The sequence below is a fragment of the Pristiophorus japonicus genome, chromosome 4, assembly GCF_044704955.1.
Source record: "Pristiophorus japonicus isolate sPriJap1 chromosome 4, sPriJap1.hap1, whole genome shotgun sequence".
Taxonomy (NCBI): domain Eukaryota; kingdom Metazoa; phylum Chordata; class Chondrichthyes; family Pristiophoridae; genus Pristiophorus; species Pristiophorus japonicus.
Genome location: NC_091980.1, coordinates 104,533,500 through 104,552,603, shown reverse-complemented (window position 1 = coordinate 104,552,603; position 19,104 = coordinate 104,533,500). Strand labels below are relative to the sequence as shown.

Below are 19,104 nucleotides of genomic sequence, written 5' to 3'. Positions count from 1 at the left end.
CCTGTCCCGCTTCCCCACAAACTGATCCTCCTCGGTGACTTCAACGTCAGAGTCGGTAAGGACACAGCCCTCTGGGGAGGTGTGATCGGCAGAGAGGCGATGGGGAAAACCTACTCCTGACAAAATGCTGAGACCTTGTCATCACCAACTCCTTGTTCCGTCAGAGCGACAAGTACATGGCATCATGGCAACACCCTTGCTCCAAGCACTGGCACCTACTCGACTACATCATCGTTCACGCAAGGGATCGCAAGGACGTGCGCATCACCCACGCCATGATAGGAGCCGACGATTGCTGGATGGACTAACCCCTAATCCGCTCCATTATCAACATCAACATAGCCCCAAAGCGACGACAGCAGCAGAAGCAGTGCCGCAAAAAAGTCAACGCCGGGGCACTCATAAAATACCTAGCTAAGAGAGCACTATACAGTCAGCACCTCACTGCCAACCTGGCGACCCTCAATGACCCCGAGACGTGGAGTGCCCACAGTACTTGGGTCTGCCCTCCAGGCCTCCATAACCAATGCCTGCGAAAAATGATCGGTCATTCAACCAGAAAACACCAGGACTGGATTGATGAGAATGACCAAGAGATCCAAGAGCTAATAAATCGGAAGCGCAGGGCATTTCTGAACCTAAAGCAACTCTGGAGCAGCAGAGCAGCAAAGCAGCTCTACAGACGGCTGAAGGCTGAGGTCCAACAAAAAAACCTAAAGAATAGATGGTGGGTGGAGAAAGCACAGGAGATTCAACAGCTGGCTGACAGCCATGACGTACGAAGATTCTTCACTGCAGTTAAGTCCACCTACGGTCAAAGCACCCAAGGCCCCACCCCACTGCTGGCCAAGAACAGAGAGACACTCATCAAGGACACCGAGGCAGTCGGGGCCCGCTGGAAGGAGCACTTCGAAGATCTCCTTAATCGAGACTCTGCCTTTGACATGAGTGTCCTCGACTCCATACTGCAGCATGTTACCTGCCACCATCCCAGCAAAACCCCAGCCCTGAACAAGGTAGAAAAGGTTAACCGCCAGCTCAAGAACAAGGCAATGAGAGCAGATGGAATCCCCACTGAGGCACTAAAGTATGGCGGAGAGGCACTATCGGTGCGAATGCATGACCTCATCTCTCTCATCTAGAGGGAGGACAGCATGCCTGGAAATCTGAGATGCCGTAATCGTGACCATCTTTAAAAAGGGGGATAAGTCCGACTGCGGCAACTACAGAGGAATCTCCCTGTTGTCGGCCACTGGGAAAGTCATCATTAGAATCCTCCTCAACTGTCTTCTCCCTGTGGCTGAAGAGCTCCTCCCAGAGTCACAGTGCGGATTCCGTCCACTATGGAGTACAACGGATATGATCTTCACGACAACTGCAAGAGAAATGCAAGGAACAGCACCAACCCTTGTACGTGGACGCCTTTGACCTCACAAAGGCCTTTGACACTTAACCGTGAGGGATTATGGAGCATCCTCCTCCGTTTCGGCTGTCCCCAAAAGTTTGTCGCCATCCTCCACCTGCTCCATGACGACATGCAAGCCGTGATCCTGACCATAGGATCCACCACAGACCCAATCCACGACCGGACCGGGGGGGTCAAGCAGTGTTGCGTCATCGAACCAACCCTCTTCTCGATCTTCCTCACTGCAATGCCCCATCTCACGCTCAACAAGCTCCCTGCTGGAGTGGAACTAAATTATAGAACCAGTGGGAACCTGTTCAACCTTCGTCGCCTCCAGGCTAGATCCAAGACTGTCCCATCCGCTGTCATCGAGCTACAGTACACGGACGATGCTTGCGTCTACGCACATTCAGAGGCTGAACGCCAAGCCATCGTCAATATCTTCACCGAAGCGTACGAAAGCATGGGCCTTACGCTAAACATCCATAAGACAAAGATCCTCCACCAACCTGACCCCGCCACAGCACTGCCCCGCAGTCATCAAAATCTACGGCACGGCCTTGGACAGCGTGGACCACTGTCCATACCACGGGAGCCTATTATCAGCAAGGGCAGACATCGACGACGAGGTTCAATACCACCTCCAGTGCACCAGCGCAGCCTTCGGCTGCCTGAGGAAGAGAGTGTTCGAAGACCAGGACCTCAAATCCGGCACCAACCTTATGGTCTACAGGGCTGTAGTGATACCCGCCCTCCTGTATGGCTCAAGAGACGTGGACCATATACAGTAGACACCTCAAATCGCTGGAGAAATACTACCAATGCTGTCTCCGCAAAATCCTGCAAATCCCCTGGGTGGATAGACGCACCAACGTCCGTGTTCTCGCTCAGGCCAACATCCCCAGCATCGAAGCACTGACCACACTCGACCAGCTCCGTTGGGTGGGCCACATTGTTCGCATGCCCGACACAAGGCTCCCAAAGCAAGCGCTCTACTCTGAACTCCTACACAGCAAGAAATCCCCAGATGGGCAGAGGAAACGTTTCAAGGACACCCTCAAAGCCTCTTTGATAAAGTGCAACATCCCCACCTCCACCTGGGAATCCTTGGCCAAAGACTGCCCTAAGTGGAGGAAGAGCATCGGAAGGGTGCTGAGTACCTCGAGTCTTGTCACTGAGAGCATGCAGAAAACAAGTGCAGGCAGCGGAAGGATCGTGCGGCAAACCAGACTCCCCACCCACCCTTTCCTCCAACGACTGTCTGTCCTACCTGTGATAGAGACTGTAATTCCTGTATTGGACTGTACAGTCACCTGAGAACTCACTTTTAGATTGGAAGCAAGTCTTCCTCGATTTTGAGGGACTGCCTTTGATGATAATGATTCCTCATGCCCCTCCTAAAACCACTTCTTTTCATATCTACCCCTGGAAAAAAAACTCCCTCAAGTCCCTTACCACTGCACTTTCTAATTCCCAACTACCTAGCCTTTGACCTACAATTCTTCATGCTACTGACTTACTAAATCACACCCTCTCCAGCACCTTTGATGCCTTTGTTCTCACTAAAATCATTACAATCTCTCACTCTAGTCATTCCACCTGGTATGCCCTTCATCTCCGCTCCCTTAAGTCCAGGGGATGCAGTCTTGAACATCTTTGGCAGACAACTGGTCTAATCCATCACAGGATTTGGCTAAATCATAGAAAGCACTACCGGGTCCTACTCTCTATCACTAAAACCGCCCACTACAGAGCGGCAAAAATAACACCAGGCTACACTTCACCACTAACCGTCTTCTCCAACCATCCTCCCCCGCCTCTTCCTCACTCCCCTCCAACCATAAATGTGAGGAGCTCACGGACTCTTTGTTTAAAAAGATCGACAACATCAGTTTAACTAGTTCTGCTTTCAATTCCCTCCCTCCCCCTAGCCCACTTCCTCTCTATTGTTCCCCTGCCTGAACCTCAAATTTGCATATTTCTCTATTTTCTCTCCTAGCTCACCTTATCAATGAGACCGAGCTCCTGCTCTCTCGACCCTATCCCTACTAAATTGCTGACAACCCAGCTTTCCTTCCTAGCTCCCATGTTAATAGATATTGTTAACGGTTCTCTCTCCTCTGGTATTGTCCCCTTTCCTTCATATCTGCCATCATCACCCCTCTCCTCAAATAAACAATTCCTGACCCCCTCCGTCCTTGCAAATTATCGCCCGAATCTCCAACCATCCTTTCCTCTCAAGATCTGGAGCATATTGTCACCTCCCAAATCTGTGCCCATCTTTCCCAGAACTCCTTGTTTGTTCAAATCCCTCCAATCAGGCTTCCGCCCTGCCACAGTACTGAAACTGCTCTTACCAAGGTCACAAATGTCATCTTAATTGACTGTGACAAGGACATCGATCCCTTCTCATCCTTCTGGACCTGACTGCAGCCTTGACACAGTTGACCACAAAATTCTGCTCCAACACCTCTGCACAGTTAGATGGCATTGCACTCGGCTGGTTCATTCCTATCTTTCCAGTTGTAACCATAGAATCGCCTGCAATGGCTTCTCTTCCCAATCCCGCACTGTCACCTCTGGTGTACCCCAAGGATCTATCCTTGGCCCCCTTCTGTTTCTCATCTACATCAAGTTTAAGTTGGAAATACTGATTGATTCGATGACATCCGGCAATTCAACATGAGTTTTCACATGTACGCTGATGATACCCAGCACTCCTGGCCAGCCACCCGAGTTCTACCCTCCATAAACTTGAGGTCATCCAAAACTCTGCCTTCCATGTGCTAACTCGTACCAAGAGCTGCTCACCCATCCCCCCTATGCTTGCTGACCTACACTGGCTCCCAGTTAAGCAACTTTTAAATTCTCATCCTTGTTTTCAAATCCCTCCATGGCCTCGCCCCTCCTTATCTCTGTAATCTCCTCCAGCCCTATAATCCCCCTAAATCTCTGCGCTCTGCCTATTCTGGCCTTTTGACATCCTTGCTTTTAAATTGGCAGTCGTGCCTTTAGCTGCCTTGGATCTAAGCTCTGGAATTCCCTCCCTAAATCTCTCTGCCTCTCCACTTCTCTTTCCTCCTATAAGACACTCCTTAAAACCTACCTCTTCGACCAAGCTTTTGGTCACCTGCCCTAACATCATCTTATATGGCTCAGTGACTTTTTTTGATAACTCTCCTGGGAAGCGCCTTGGGATGTTTTATTATGTTAAAGACCCTATATAAATATTAGTTGTTGTTAAGGTGGGAGCAGGAGAATTCTTAGATAATGTGTATTTGGCACAATGAGAAATGTGGCGGTGTTCATTTGTTTGGTGCCTTATATATGCTTTGAGATGATGCCTAAATCTGGGATAAAAATTGCCATACATCTAGACAGAGTTAGTCAAGCCACTCATTTAGCTAAAACGTAATCTCTCTCACTCACTCTCGCGCACGCACTCGCTCTCGTGCACACTCTCTCTTTATTATGTCCAGACACAGTAGCCCCATTCATATGTAGACAAACATTTTACTTCAGGTATTTCATGGTGGCAAGCAGTATGGGATGTGTGAAAGCAGAAAGAGGAATGCATCCATGGGGAATTGGGCTGCAAATCCACATCCAATTTATGCTTGCAGGCATCCATGTTTATCCTAATTGGTACTAGCATGAGACTGGTCCCCGAGGTGGATCTTGTTTACACGGATGCTGATTCGGAATTTGTTCTTTGGGCATTTGATGTTGGCAATTGGGGGTCAGATTTTGCGGTGAACCTGATCTCCTTTTGCAACTGTAATGCACTGCGTATAGGTGAGGATGTATTTTAGCCTTGGCATTACCTTGTGCTAACTCCCATGATAAATCCACAGCTTTTTCTTTATAATGTGTCAATGAAGGTTTGTGGAAGTGAGGTAACTAACATGGAGGCTGTACCTAAAGCCAGATTCTTGAAACTTGGTTTTAATCACAGGCCTTGAACACAAACTAATCTACCTTATTTCTGCATTTATAGGTTTTGTGAATTTTAAGATTAAATATTTTATTGCAAGAGTAGTTAACTAGTCACTTAATCATATCACCTGACTCCGAAATGTTACATTTCTCTTCATAGTCGCCGCTCCCACTGGCCTTGCACACAGTAGATTGAAAGTAGTATTCTACTGTTATTATGTTAGGATCAATAATCTAAGAACATTTTGATAATGGCCTAGAATTAGTATGTTGCAGGGAGCAACTTTGAGTTTTAATTGAAACATCCTGTCTTTATTTTGACAGCCATACCCACATGTTATGCCACGGAGAATGACTGGACAACGATACCGCTTACAACAGCCTTTGCCACCACCTCCACCTTATTACCCCAGCTTCCTGCCATATTTCCTGTAAGTCATGCATTTGTTAGTATGGAGGCGGGTGGGCTCGAAGTGCTGTGTGTTGTTACCAGCTGAACAGTGAAGTGAAATATTGCAAGGCAGAGTGGGTAGCATCCAGCAGGTCACCTTTAGTCTTCAGATTTCTTCTGATACATTTCTTAAATGTTCTCAGTTACAGCTACATTTCTAAATGTAAATATATACCTAACCTAAATAATGATAAAGCAGTTGTTCAGCTTTGATTTATATTAATTTCACGTCATTTAAACTGGTTTGCTGTGGCTGATCCAGTCTTTAAGAAGCTTGCATACATGTATCACTCCTGATTGTGGCTGGTTCGATTTGTTTGTACCAAGTTTTTAAAGCTGACATTACTGCATCAGTCTACACATTGCTACCAATCATTCTCTTTAAGACGTCCCTAAAATGTAGGTTTATTGTGTGTGTATTCCTTAAGAACTTAAAAAAATAGGAGCAGGAGTCAGCCATATGGCCCATCGAGCCTACTCCATCATTTAATAAGATCCTGGCTGAACTTCTACATCAACTCCACTTTCCTGCCCTATTCCCATATCTTTAAATTTCCCTAGTGCCCAAAAATCTATTTATCTCAGTCTTGAATATACTCATCGACTGATCTTTCAAAGCCCTCTGGTTTAGAGAATTCCAAAGATTCACGACCCTCTGAGTAAAGAAATTTCTCCTCATCTCAGTCTTAAATGGCCGACCCTTTATTCTGAGACTATGGGCTCAATTTTCCCCAGTTATCTGCACCGTTTTTTTGGTGTGCGCTGCTTTTTTTGGCCTAAATTAAAATATCCAAGTTTCCCCAAAGTTTGTGTGTCAGTGTAACTCAGTTATGATCTTTTTACGGTTAGTATTTTTTTGAGTAACCTGATGTCTGTGCCAATTTTTCAGTTTTATGCAAGTTTGGCCAATTTACATTTCTCCTAAGACACTCCCAAAAAACCTTCTGGGCACTTAAACACCAGTGCACATTAAAAAAATCAGCGCAGAAAGACACCATTGTTTTTATGCAAAGTTTTGGAGGGAGTCAAGAAGACATTAACTATGCATCATGAAGCTTAATTTTTTCAAACTTAAAACTGAGAAAATGGAAGCTAATGCAATTCTTTAATTTTGGATTTTTTCTCAGGTGCCACGCCACCACCAAATGTCTACTCACTGGGCTCGAGGGTCGGAGCATCGGCTGGCAGAATCGCTCCCTCACCGGACACAGGGCTCGGGGCTTGGCTTCAAAAGAAGCCGTGGGGGTGGGTGGAAGCCGAACTGAAGGCATGAGAAGCCTTACACTATGCAGCAGCTTCAAAAGAAACCCGGGTGGGGGGTGGATGCTGAGCCCCTGAGACCGGGCGAGGGAGCGATTCTGCCGGTCGACACTCGAGCCCAGTGAAGAGACGTTTGGTCGGTGGTGGGATGGTACTTGGGTCGGGGGGGGGGGGAAACTAAAATTAAAGAATTGCATTAGACTTCGTTGCCCCAAATGTCCTCATTTCAATGCCTAGTTTCCCATTCTAAGCAAGCCTATTGCGCATGCACAGATCTGGGTGTGGTCCATACTAGGGCGTCGACCTTGGGGAGAAAGAGAGGAAAGAAGCTTTAACTCCTTGTCCTGCTGTTTTGAGCTTCTTGCAAATCTACAATTTAATTATGGGGGCAATATTGACAATGCCATACCTCATGCAAGCCTTCTGCATGATGGTGCTGTGGAGGAGACGATTGATTCGACATCATCACATGAGGAACCTCTGAGCGCGTAGGATGATGGGCAGGAGGTCTTACCTTTGTCGGGTATATTGTCAGGAGTTCATACCTGCACGTGAGTGATGCAGACTGTGTGAGAAGGCTGCGTTTCCGCTAAGAAGTTGTAACTGAGATCCCTGGGTTAGTAAAAACAGACCTGCAACCAAGAAGCGTCATGAAGACTGCTTTGTCAGTTGAAGTGAAGGTTACAGCTGCACTTTCATTCTATGGGGATGTGTGTGCCATTTCTCAACATGCAACACATATCTGCATTCGGCAGATGACTGCTGCCCTATGTCCCTGGAGGAATGACTACCTAAAGTTCCCCATGACCGCCCAGACAATGCATGAAAGGGTTGTGGGCTTCTCCTCCAGGATTGCTGGCTTCTCAAAGGTACAGGGCTGTATTGATTGTACCCACATCGCCTTGCGAGCACCTTTTGGAGATGTACAGGAACAGAAAAGGCTTCCACTCTGTTAATGTGCAGCTTGTGTGTGACAACATGTATTGTATCATGTCAATTGATGCGAGATACCCTGGGAGCACTCATAATGTGTTCATCCTACGCGAGAGCGCTATATCTGTCATGTTTCAGCAGCAGCCAGAAGGGCAGAGCTGGCTCAAGACGCCCCTACGCGTAACCCGGACGGAAGCTGACTGGGAATACAACATGTCTCATGTTGCGACACACAGCATAATAGAGAGGACCATTGGCATCTTGAAACAACGTTTCCGATGCCTGGACCATTCCGGAGGAGAGATTGTCGGTTAGTTTACTGTTGTGTGCAGCATAACTTGGCCATCATGAGGCAGCAGCAGCCGATATTAGAAGACCCACCTGAGGTGATAATGGCTGATGATGAGGAGGAAGATGCAGAAGACTAGGAGGAGGACGAGGAAGCCATGCAACTACCTGAACCCAGAGCACGATGGTGGAGGAGAGCGGGCCATCGTGCCCTTTTAACGAATGCTTGAGCTTTGTGCCAGCAGTTCATCCGTGAACGCTTTGCTGCCTGAAGGCTCAGCGGCAACTATTCCAAATGGACCATGTTTACTGTTTGGACCTGTTCTGTAATGTTGTGTTGTGTTAATGGAAATGATTCAGTTATAATTTAAATTAAACTTTTCAATTAAATATAACACTTGTTTGTACTTAACTTTATTAAAAATATTCTTGTATCAAACTTTTAAGTTTTCAGTTAAGATCACTTACAAACTTTTAAACTTGTAAATTTACATAAATTACAAAAAGCTTTTAATTTGAGAACAGTTACAAGAGTAACAACAATAATAATAACAGCAGCAGCAGCAGCAAAGAAAGGCTGCACCCATCTCTCCTCCACCTTAATTCATAGACCGCCCGCTGCGCTTGGTCTTGTTGACTCCACCCCTGCCCTCAACGTTTCTTGGGTTGGTACCAAGCTTATTCTTTCGAACATCTCGGTAATGTGGAAGGCCGGGCTTGAGCCACTTCAGATGCTGGTCTGGGGATTGGAGTGGAAGTGGTAGTTGATTGTCAATGGGCGCTGGATCTGGGTGTGTTCCCTTATTGCAGAAGCTAACTCCGACATTCCCTCTCTTGTGCCCTGACAGTGTCTCAACTCTTGCAACATTCCCTCCCTCGTATCCACTGACACTGTATCAGTTGCCTGCAACATTCCCTCCCTCATGTGCCCGGGTTATGTTCCCATTTCAGGTGAGAGTGTTGTTACTTCTCCCGACTGTCCCGATATCTCATCACCCACCCCACTGATGGTGTCCAGGAGTGATCATGTAAGGTCAATGCTCTCCGCATTCATTGCCATCATCTGAACCACGTCTGTTAGCTCCTGCACCTCAGGAGAGCGCTGTCAAGCTGGTTAAAGAGGAAATTGATGCAATAGTAAGGAGGGACATTAGCCTGGATGATGTGGAATCATTATGGGTGGAGCTGTGGAATACCAAGGGCAGAAAACGCTAGTGGGAGTTGTGTACAGACCACCAATCAGTAGTAGTGAGGTTGGGGACAGCATCAACAAGAAATAAGGGATGTGTGCAATATAAAGGTACAGCAGTTATCATGGGTGACTTTAATCTACATATAGATTGGGCTAACCAAACTGGTAGCAATGCGGTGGAGGAGGATTTCTTGGAGTGTATTAGGGATGGTTTTCTAGACCAATATGTCGAGGAACCAACTAGAGAACTGGCCATCCTAGACTGGGTGATGTCTAATGAGAACTTAGCAATCTTGTTGTGCGAGGCCCCTTGGGGAAGAGTGACCATAATATGGCAGAATTCTTTATTAAGATGGAGAGTAGTGATACAGTTAATTCGGAAACTAGGGTCCTGAACTTAAGGAAAGGTAACTTCGACAGTATGAGGCGTGAATTGGCTAGAATAGACAGGCAAAAGATACTTAAAGGGTTGACGGTGGATAAGCAATGGCAAACATTTAAAGATCACATGGATGAACTTCAGCAATTGTACATCCCTGTCTGGAGTAAAAATAAAACGGGGAAGGTGGCTCAACCATGGCTAACAAGGGAAATTAAGGATAGTGTTAAAGCCAAGGAAGAGGCATATTATTTGGCTAGAAACAGCAACAAACCTGAGGACTGGGAGAAATTTAGAATTCAACAGAAGAAGACTAAGGGTTTAATTAAAAGGGGGAAAATAGAGTACGAGAGGAAGCTTGCAGGGAACATAAAAACTGACTGCAAAAGCTTCTATAAATATGTGAAGAGAAAAAGATTAGTGAAGACAAACGTAGGTCCCTTGCAGTCGGATTCAGGTGAATTCATAATGGGGAACAAAGAAATGGCAGACCAATTGAACCAATACTTCGGTTCTGTCTTCACGAAGGAAGACACAAATAACCTTCCGAATGTACTAGGGGACAGTAGATCTAGTGAGAAGGAGGAACTGAAGGATATCCTTATTAGGCGGGACATTGGATTAGGGAAATTGATGGGATTGAAGGCCAATAAATCCCCAGGGCCTGATAGTCTACATCCCAGAGTACTTAAGGAAGTGGCCCTAGAAATAGTGGATGCATTGGTGATCATTTTCTAACAGTTTATCGACTCTGCATCAGTTCCTATGGACTGGAGGGTAGCTAATGTAACACCACTTTTTAAAAAAAGAAGGGAGAGAGAAAACGGGTAATTATACACCGGTTAGCCTGACATCAGTAGTGGGGAAAATGTTGGAATCAATCATTAAGGATGAAATAGCAGCGCATTTGGAAAGCAGTGACAGGATTGGACCGAGTCAGCATGGATTTATGAAAGGGAATCATGCTTGACAAATCTTCTGGAATTTTTTGAGGTTGTAACTAGCAGAGTGGACAAGGGAGAACCAATGGATGTGGTGTATTTGGACTTTCAAAAGGCTTTTGACAAGGTCCCGCACAAGAGATTGGCGTGCAAAATCAAAGCGCATGGTATTGGGGTTAATAGACTGACGTGGATAGAGAACTGGTTGGCAGACAGGAAGCAGAGAGTCGGGATAAACGGGTCCTTTTCAGAATGGCAGGCAGTGACTAGTGGAGTGCCGCAGGGCTCAGTGCTGGGACCCCAGCTCTTTACAATATACATTAATGATTTAGATGAAGGAATTGAGTGTAATATCTCCAAGTTTGCAGATGACATTAAACTGGGTGGCAGTGTGAGCTGTGAGGAGGACGCTAAGAGGCTGCAGGGTGACTTGGACAGGTTAGGTGAGTGGGCAAATGCATGGCAGATGCAGTATAATGTGGATAAATGTGAGGTTATCCATTTTGGGGGCAAAAACACAAAAGCAGAATATTATCTGGATGGCGGCAGATTAGGAAAAGGGGAGGTGCAACGAGACCTGGGTGTCATGGTTCATCAGTCATTGAAAGTGGGCATGCAGGTACAGCAGGCGGTGAAGAAGGCAAATGGTATGTTCGCCCTCATACCTAGGGGATTTGAGTATAGGAGCAGGAGGTCTTACTGCAGTTGTACAGGGCCTTAGTGAGGCCTCACCTGGAATATTGTGTTCAGTTTTGATCTCCTAATCTGAGGAAGGACGTTCTTGCTACTTAGGGAGTGCAGCGAAGGTTCACCAGACTGATTCCAGGGATGGCTGGGCTGCCATATGAGGAGAGACTGGATCAACTGGGCCTTTATTACTGGAGTTTAGAAGAATGAGAGGAGGTCTCATAGAAACGTATAAGATTCTGACGGGACTGGACAGGTTTGATGCAGGAAGAATGTTCCCGATGTTGGGGAAGTCCAGAACCAGGGGACATAGGATAAGGGGTAGGACATTTAGGACTAAGATGAGGAGAAACTTCTTCACTCAGAGAGTTGTTAACCTATGGAATTCCCTGCCGCAGAGAGTTGTTGATGCCAGTTCTTTGGATATATTCAAGAGGGAGTTAGATATGGCCCCTAAGGCTTAGGGGATCAAGGGGTATGGAGAGAAAGCAGGAAAGGGGTACTGAGGGAATGATCAGCCATGATCTTATTGAATGGCGGTGCAGGCTCGAAGGGCCGAATGGCCTACTCCTGCACCTATTTTCTATGTTTCCATGTTTCCCCTCCCCTGGGTGTGACTCGCTGCATCCCACTGGGACCCGCAGCCTCGGATTGTGGGGCCCTGGGTGTGCCTCGTTGCAACTATTTTAAGTTGAAACAATAATCAAGTGCCCCCTTATTAAAGGGGCACTAAAACCGAAAAAATAAACAAATGAACTTTTTATTATAATGGTTCAAATTAAAATTTGGTTGCCGGGGGTGATGATGCACTCCAGTTACATCCCACTGGGACCCGCAGCCTGGAACGGTGGGGCCCTGCGTGTGCCTCACTGCACAGCATTAGAATCCCCAGCCTCAGACTGTGAGAAACCATGGAATGTCCCAACACTCGTACCGCTCAGGAAAGGGTCTGGCACCTCAATGGGCGGCACCTACACCTCTAGAGTGAGTACAACAGCGGGGGCTTCATCCATCTCCCCCCTGCCCCTCCCCCTCATCTCTTGGTCTGGAAGGTGGGATTGGAAGATGTTCTCCTCTTCAGGCTCGTCCTCGTCTGAATCTTCTTCTACATCGACTTCAGCCTCGTCCGGGTTGGCCTCAAGTTCTGCAAAATATAACAGAACAGACAAATAGTTCGCAGCAGAGGAGGGGGCAGGGTGGGTGGCATGAGTAGGTTCACACAATGCAAAGAACAGGCTCATTTGAAGAACCATGATGAATGATAGCACATTGCGTCAACCGAAGCGTAGCTAGCCCGCGCTGTACTTAACATTTAGCAAAGCCAGACTGTGGAATTTACAGAACTTACCCCTCTCCCTTGAGTCTGGGCCCAGCTTGTGTAGTGGTGGTTGCTGTTCTCCAGGCAGGACCCATCAAAGCAGCGACCCTCTCTTCCAAGGGTGTCAGTGGGTGCAGATTTGCCGGGCCTCCTACTGTTCGAGTTCTTTTCCTTTTGTTGTGGTGCTACCTTCCTCTGCAAAGATGAAAATATAACTTTTTAGAGAGGGTGTCTTTCTGCTGGGTGGGACATATACAGATGGTCACATTTGCAATTGCAATTCCATTGAATAAATGAAAATATTACTTACACTAACTACTTGACCAAGGTCCTGCCACTTCTTGCACTGGCCTCCAGACCTCGGGGTGGTCACCATTGCACAGTAATCTTCTGCAAGTTGGTTCGTGTTTCTTCATTTCTTTTGGTGAAACTTTTATGTGACCTCTGCTGGTGTCCAGCTCGTGCCATCTGCCTCAATCACAGTAACTAGTACCTCCACTTCATCCTGTAAAAAAATTATTGGTCCTTGAGCCGCGTTGCACGTTGTATTGCAGCTCCAATTTTTCCAATGAGAATGAAAGTTCTCACACACAACTGGCTCTTTAGAAATGGTCGAATGCAGACTGGGAGCTGTACTGGGCATGCGCGCCCATAGCAGTCAGTCACAAATATCCTTGTTTTTTGCGCATGCGCAGAAGCTGGGGGCGGGGGGTCGTTTATTCAGCGCAGATATTAGGCTCCACCCCACCCCCGAAGCTAAAGGACAGGCTGTGCGACGGCAATTTCAAAAAATAGAACCGGAAAACTTGCTCTTTTTTTTTGGAGTAGTCAGGGCCAAAAAAACGGGCGTAAGTCTTGCAATACGCCAAAAAATGGCATTGGGGAAAATTGAGCCCAATGACCCTCGTTCTAGGCTCTCCAACCAGGGGAAACAACCTCCCAGCCTCTACCCTGTCAAGCTTTCTAAGAATTTATATGTTTTAATGAGGTCACCTCTCATTCTTTTAAACTCCAGAGAATATAGGTCCATTCTAGTCAATCTCTCCTCAGGGTGCCTAGGAATCAATCTAGAGAACCTTTGTTGGTTGGGCCCCCTCCAAAGCAAATATATCTTCCTTGGGTAAGGAGACCAAAACTGTACACAATTCTCCAGGTGTGGTCTCACCAAAGCCTTATATAATTGCAGCAAGTTTTCCTTACTCTTATACTCCAACTCCCTTACAATAAAGGCTAACATATCATTTGCCTTCCTAATTGCTTGCTGTACCTGCCTGTTCACTTTCAATCACAGAATGGCTAGGGGCATGATGGTAATTGGATGTGAAGATCAAGTGACGACTCTGTAGCAGCATGTCTGGGAACTGTAAGAAAGCTGTAGAACAAGTTGCCCATTACAGTGAAGACTTGTTGACTGGTTTTGTGTTTTGTACACGTACCACTTTGTGTTTTATGAGCACCATAAGCAGTGAGCACTACAGTCAAGGTCATAGTTCACTTGATCTTACAATGACGGGTTGCAGCAACACACCATCCCAGTCCCAGTTGTATAAGTTCCTGCCCAGCTTAGATCTCTGCCAGAGACATTTAACAAAAGTCACAGATGTAAGAAAGGCTGTTAACGTTCTCTGATGCTTAATTAGTTAACATGGGTCGTAGGTCGATTTTCAACTTGGCACCTGGCAGTGGATATGAAAATCAGGCGATTTCTAGAATGCTTTGCTGAGCTGCAACACTAGTTTTCTGCTTAAGCAGTAAGTTAGAAATCTACCCCTGGGTGTATGATTCACTAAATCATTTATATTGAGTCAGGTTTGTCCATCCCACAGCAGTTGTGAATTGTCAGTCCTCTGCTAGTACAATTATTGAGTGAGGTTAAAATTGTACCCATGATGCTGTAATAAGCAAAAGTGGCTGAGCCAGCCATTTTCCAGCTTGAACCAAGTTCAGGCTGAGCCAATAAAAATGATCTTTACTATTCATTCTGTTGCAAGTACATTTGTAAACAGCCTTCAACTGTAGCATTGGTTTTATTTAATGTTTGATTTTGATGTATTTATCCTGTTGTATTTATTCTTGGTGTTTTTCTTTTGTTGCTAACTTTGTCTCCTTTCCTCCCTTCCTCTTGTAGGCTATGATCCTTGCTAGAGTATGGTCCACCGGGTGTGGCAGCCCTCTGGTATCCTGCCCGAGTGGCCATTCTTCACTTATTGTTGACAGGCTATTTAACCAAAGGGAGCATCACAGGCCAGCATAATTCATACATGTGCACTTTCTAGCAATGATTGCTGGATAGTGATTAGGAGCAGAAACCCTATTTGATTCTTCCCCTATAGAGCCCAGGGGCATTGTTACGCTCTAAGTGCAGCTCATAGACTGGGACTCTAGGATCTTCTGGTCTGTACTGTTTAGTGTTAAACCAGGTGGTGCTTTTTATCCACCAGGCCGTCAGATTGTTGTTTTTAGTTGTGGGTCAGTCTTTTAATAATTGCTGATTTCTTTGCAACTGTTGGCTTTCACTCTCTGTTCACTGCATGTCTCTTCTAAATGTCTCTGGTGCCGTTTGTTTTTTTTGTTTCCCCAGTTTTTTCATTTATGTTTTGATGATCCTACAGGCATCCAGCCTAGCTGTCATCCTTGGCCTCCGTCTCTTTCTCCCCCATATGGTAATTAATTGTTACTAGTGTTCTCCTCTTTCCACTGCCCCCTCCCTCCTCAGTCATCTTATAATTTATTTTCTGTTTTCATCCCTTGGTACATCTCTCATGTTTTCTTTTGCTTTGTTCCATGTCATCCAACCCTATTTTGATTTTTGGTTTTGCTCTCCAAGTCCATTTTCCTGACGAGAAGCTGGTTGGGAGGGAGAAGGGGGTTCGGGATCTGAAGTTTCACTGCATTACATTCAAAATCTTCTTTCACTGACCTTTCCAGATGTGGAAGTGGAACTTTAATTCTTCTACTATCCATCATTGTTTGATAGTTCCAGAATCCCTATCCCGTTTACATTCAAAATAAGGCAGTGAGTGATGATTTTAAATCAAAAATTGTAGGAACTCATTGCTGGGAGCTAGTGTGTCGGCTCTCCAAAATACTCCATTAATTTTTATGACCTTGAGATTTGTGCGCTTAATTGCTCAGCAGCCCAATTTGTTTTTAATGTCCATTCTGCTAACAGTACTGCCTGTTAGATGGACACTTGACTTTATTGAATTATTTTACTGCTTCAAGCATAGAGACTGGGTCAAAGGCTAGTTCCTATTTAATCCGTGCAAGGGTGTGTTTGTCACAGGCATAAACAACTCTTGGCCATTATTTTTAAAGTAAAACCAGACAGTTGGCACAAGCTTTATTTGGATTTTATTTAACTTGCTTGGATAAAAGAACCTAGCTACATATTATTTGCTGCTAACAGGCATCAAATAATGTAAGTAAATGGACATTTTTTGGGAGTGGCAGAATGTGTCAGGGCTGTGCCCCTAGGATCTGCTAAGATCGTTTTTTTTTCTTTGTTTTCCATTTGTATTTAAATAATTTGGGCATAGGCTCAAGAGGATGTTATTGAAGTTTACAGAAGATACCAAATTAGGGAGCATAGTGAACTGTGTTGAAGATGCAGAAAAATATAGACAGGTTAGCAGTGTGATCAGACAGTTAGCAGAAGAAGTTCAAAACAGATAAATATGGTGTAGACATTTCGACAAAAAAAGTATACCCCACATGATGAGATTCTTTTCAGAGAGGTGAAACCGAGAGATTTATGGATGGAAATACAATGATCTTTCAGGGTGCCCGTCAACTGGAAAAGGCCGTAAAAAGGCAAATAGGATTCTGCATTTTATATTTAGGAACATTGAATAAAAAAACAAGGAAGTTATGCTAAGTCTGTATAAGACATTAGTTAAGCCACAGTTGTCGTACTGCTTGCAATTCTAAGTACCCCATTGTAGGAAATATATTAAAGACATGGAAAGGGTACAGAATGATATGGAGAATGAAAGCTTATAGCTATAAAGAAAGGCTTTCAACATTGGGGCTTTTTTCACTGGACAGAGGAAATTAGGGAGGGGTCTAATCAAGGTTTTCAAAATGATAAAAGGGTAAATAGTGAAGATTGTTTCCATTGGCTGAAGAATCAGTAATGTTTATCTATGTTTTAATTTTTTCATAAGTAAAGATCCGAATTCCTCTGAGTCTGAAGGAGGAGCATTTAAAAGAAAAAAGACAGACCCATTTATATAGCACCTTTCACGACCACCGGATGTCTCAAAGCGCTTTACAGCCAATGAAGTGTAGTCACTGTTGTAATTTACAGCATCAAAAGGTTTGTTTTGAGGTACTTTAAAAGGCAGGCTACTTATTATGCTTAGGGATTGGGGGGAATCCACCCTGACAGATAATATGTTCTTCTGAACTAATAAATGAAATGAAGGATTTGTTTCACATGGAAGATTAAATTACTTTTGTTTCCTGTAATAGATCAATGCTTCCAGTGCCTCCTGCAGTGGGACCAGCCATTAGTGTGGAACTCGAGGTGGAGGATGTGGAAGTGGAAAATTATGAGGTGTGTGCTTCTCATTTGTCAAGTCTTGGAGCTTTACTAAACTAACATCTGCAGCATTATGCACTTAACTTGGGGACTCTCTCGCACCTTCTAAATGGTTTTTCAGCATTAACTTGACCTCAATTTATTCAAAAATTCTACTCAATTTATTACAATACAACAACCAAAAAATGGAGCCGACGATTGCAAAATGAGTTTAGGGAGCTGTCAAATTGTAATACCCTGGGTAGTGCAGGACAGCAGCAGTGCAGTAATGTGCACATGCGAAACAGGCTCATGTTGGATTCTGTCAATGTCCATGATGTTGACTCTGTGGCGGTTGGGAATGGAGGTGTCCATCACAAGCAATATAAATGTATACAGTTGCGGAAGAGGTGTTAGGAAACTTAGTGTGAAAATCAGTACACATAAAGCAATGTGTGAGGAGGACACACAAAATCTGCAAAAGGACATAGACAGGCTAAGTGAGTGGGCAAAAATTTGGCAGATGGAGTATAATGTTGGAAAGTGTGAGGTCATGCACTTCGGCAGAAAAAAAATCAAAGAGCAAGTTATTATTTAAATGTTGAAAGATTGAAAAGTGCTGCAGTACAGCAGGACCTGGGGGTAATTGTGCATGAAACACAAAAGGTTAGTATGCAGGTGCAGCAAGTGATCAGGAAGGCCAGTTGGAATCTTGGCCTTTATTGCAAAGGGGATAGAGTATAAAAGCAGGAAAGATTTACTACAGTTATACAGGGTATTGGTGAGGCCACACCTGGAATATTTACGAAAGGATATACTTGCTTTGGAGACAGTTCAGAGAAGGTTCACTAGGTTGATTCCATTGACTTATAAGGAAAGGTTGAGTAGGTTGGGCCTCTACTCATTGGAATTCAGAAGAATGAGAGGTGATCTTATCGAAACATATACGATTATGAGGGCGCTTGACAAGGTGGATGCAGAGAGGATGTTTCCACTGATGGGGGAGACTAGAACTAGAGGGCATAATCTTAGAATAAAGGGCCACCCATTTAAAACTAGGATGAGGAGAAATTTCTTCTCTCATAGGGTTGTAAATCTGTGAAATTTGCTGCCTCAGAGCTGTGGAAGCTGGGACTTTGAATAAATTTAAACAGAAATAGACAGTTTCTTAAACGATAAAGGAATAAGAGGTTATGGGGAGCGGGCAGGGAAGTGGATCCGAGTCCATGATTGGATCAGCTGTGATCGTATTAAATGGCGGAGCAGGCTCGAGGGGCCGTATGGCCTATTCCTCTTATTTCTTATGTTCTTCTGTTCTTAAAACATCCTTTCAGAAGAGTTTCAAGGCATCTATTTTGTGTTTTTGTGGTAACATTCGAAGCCAACTCCGTTATTAAGGAGGTAGAGCATTAAGGTGATTCAGAAAGTAAAGGAACAGTTTGTGAAATTGACAGTACTTGATTTGTGGTCAATGGTACAAAACAATAATTGAAATTTTTAGTTCAAACTTCTCAATCTCATTTATAAATTCCTCCATAGAGTCACCTCATCTTGCCTCTGCAACCTACTGCAGCTCTATGCCACAGTCCATGTTTTTACTCTGTCAAGCAACTTGGGACATTTACTTTACTATCGCAAAGGCACCATATGAATGCTTGTTGCTGTTTTCCTGATCGCTATCCTGTAACTCCTGCTGGAAAGTGCACATGTGTGGACATGTTGAAACAGGAGGGAGCTTTTTTGCAGTCAGGTATTCTGTTGATGCTTGCTGTCTCGGACGTGCATGACAAAT

At 44.9% G+C, this 19,104-nt stretch overlaps 1 protein-coding gene across 1 annotated transcript in view; it reads left to right on the top strand.

Moving 5' to 3' along the window:
* Positions 1-19,104, top strand: part of rnf44 (ring finger protein 44) — a 168,349-nt gene that overhangs the window by 138,945 nt on the left and 10,300 nt on the right. The window contains exons 8-9 of the mRNA XM_070878477.1: positions 5,666-5,772; positions 17,264-17,348. Of these exons, the coding sequence (XP_070734578.1) occupies positions 5,666-5,772; positions 17,264-17,348 (192 nt within the window). The remainder of the gene's footprint in view (positions 1-5,665; positions 5,773-17,263; positions 17,349-19,104) is intronic.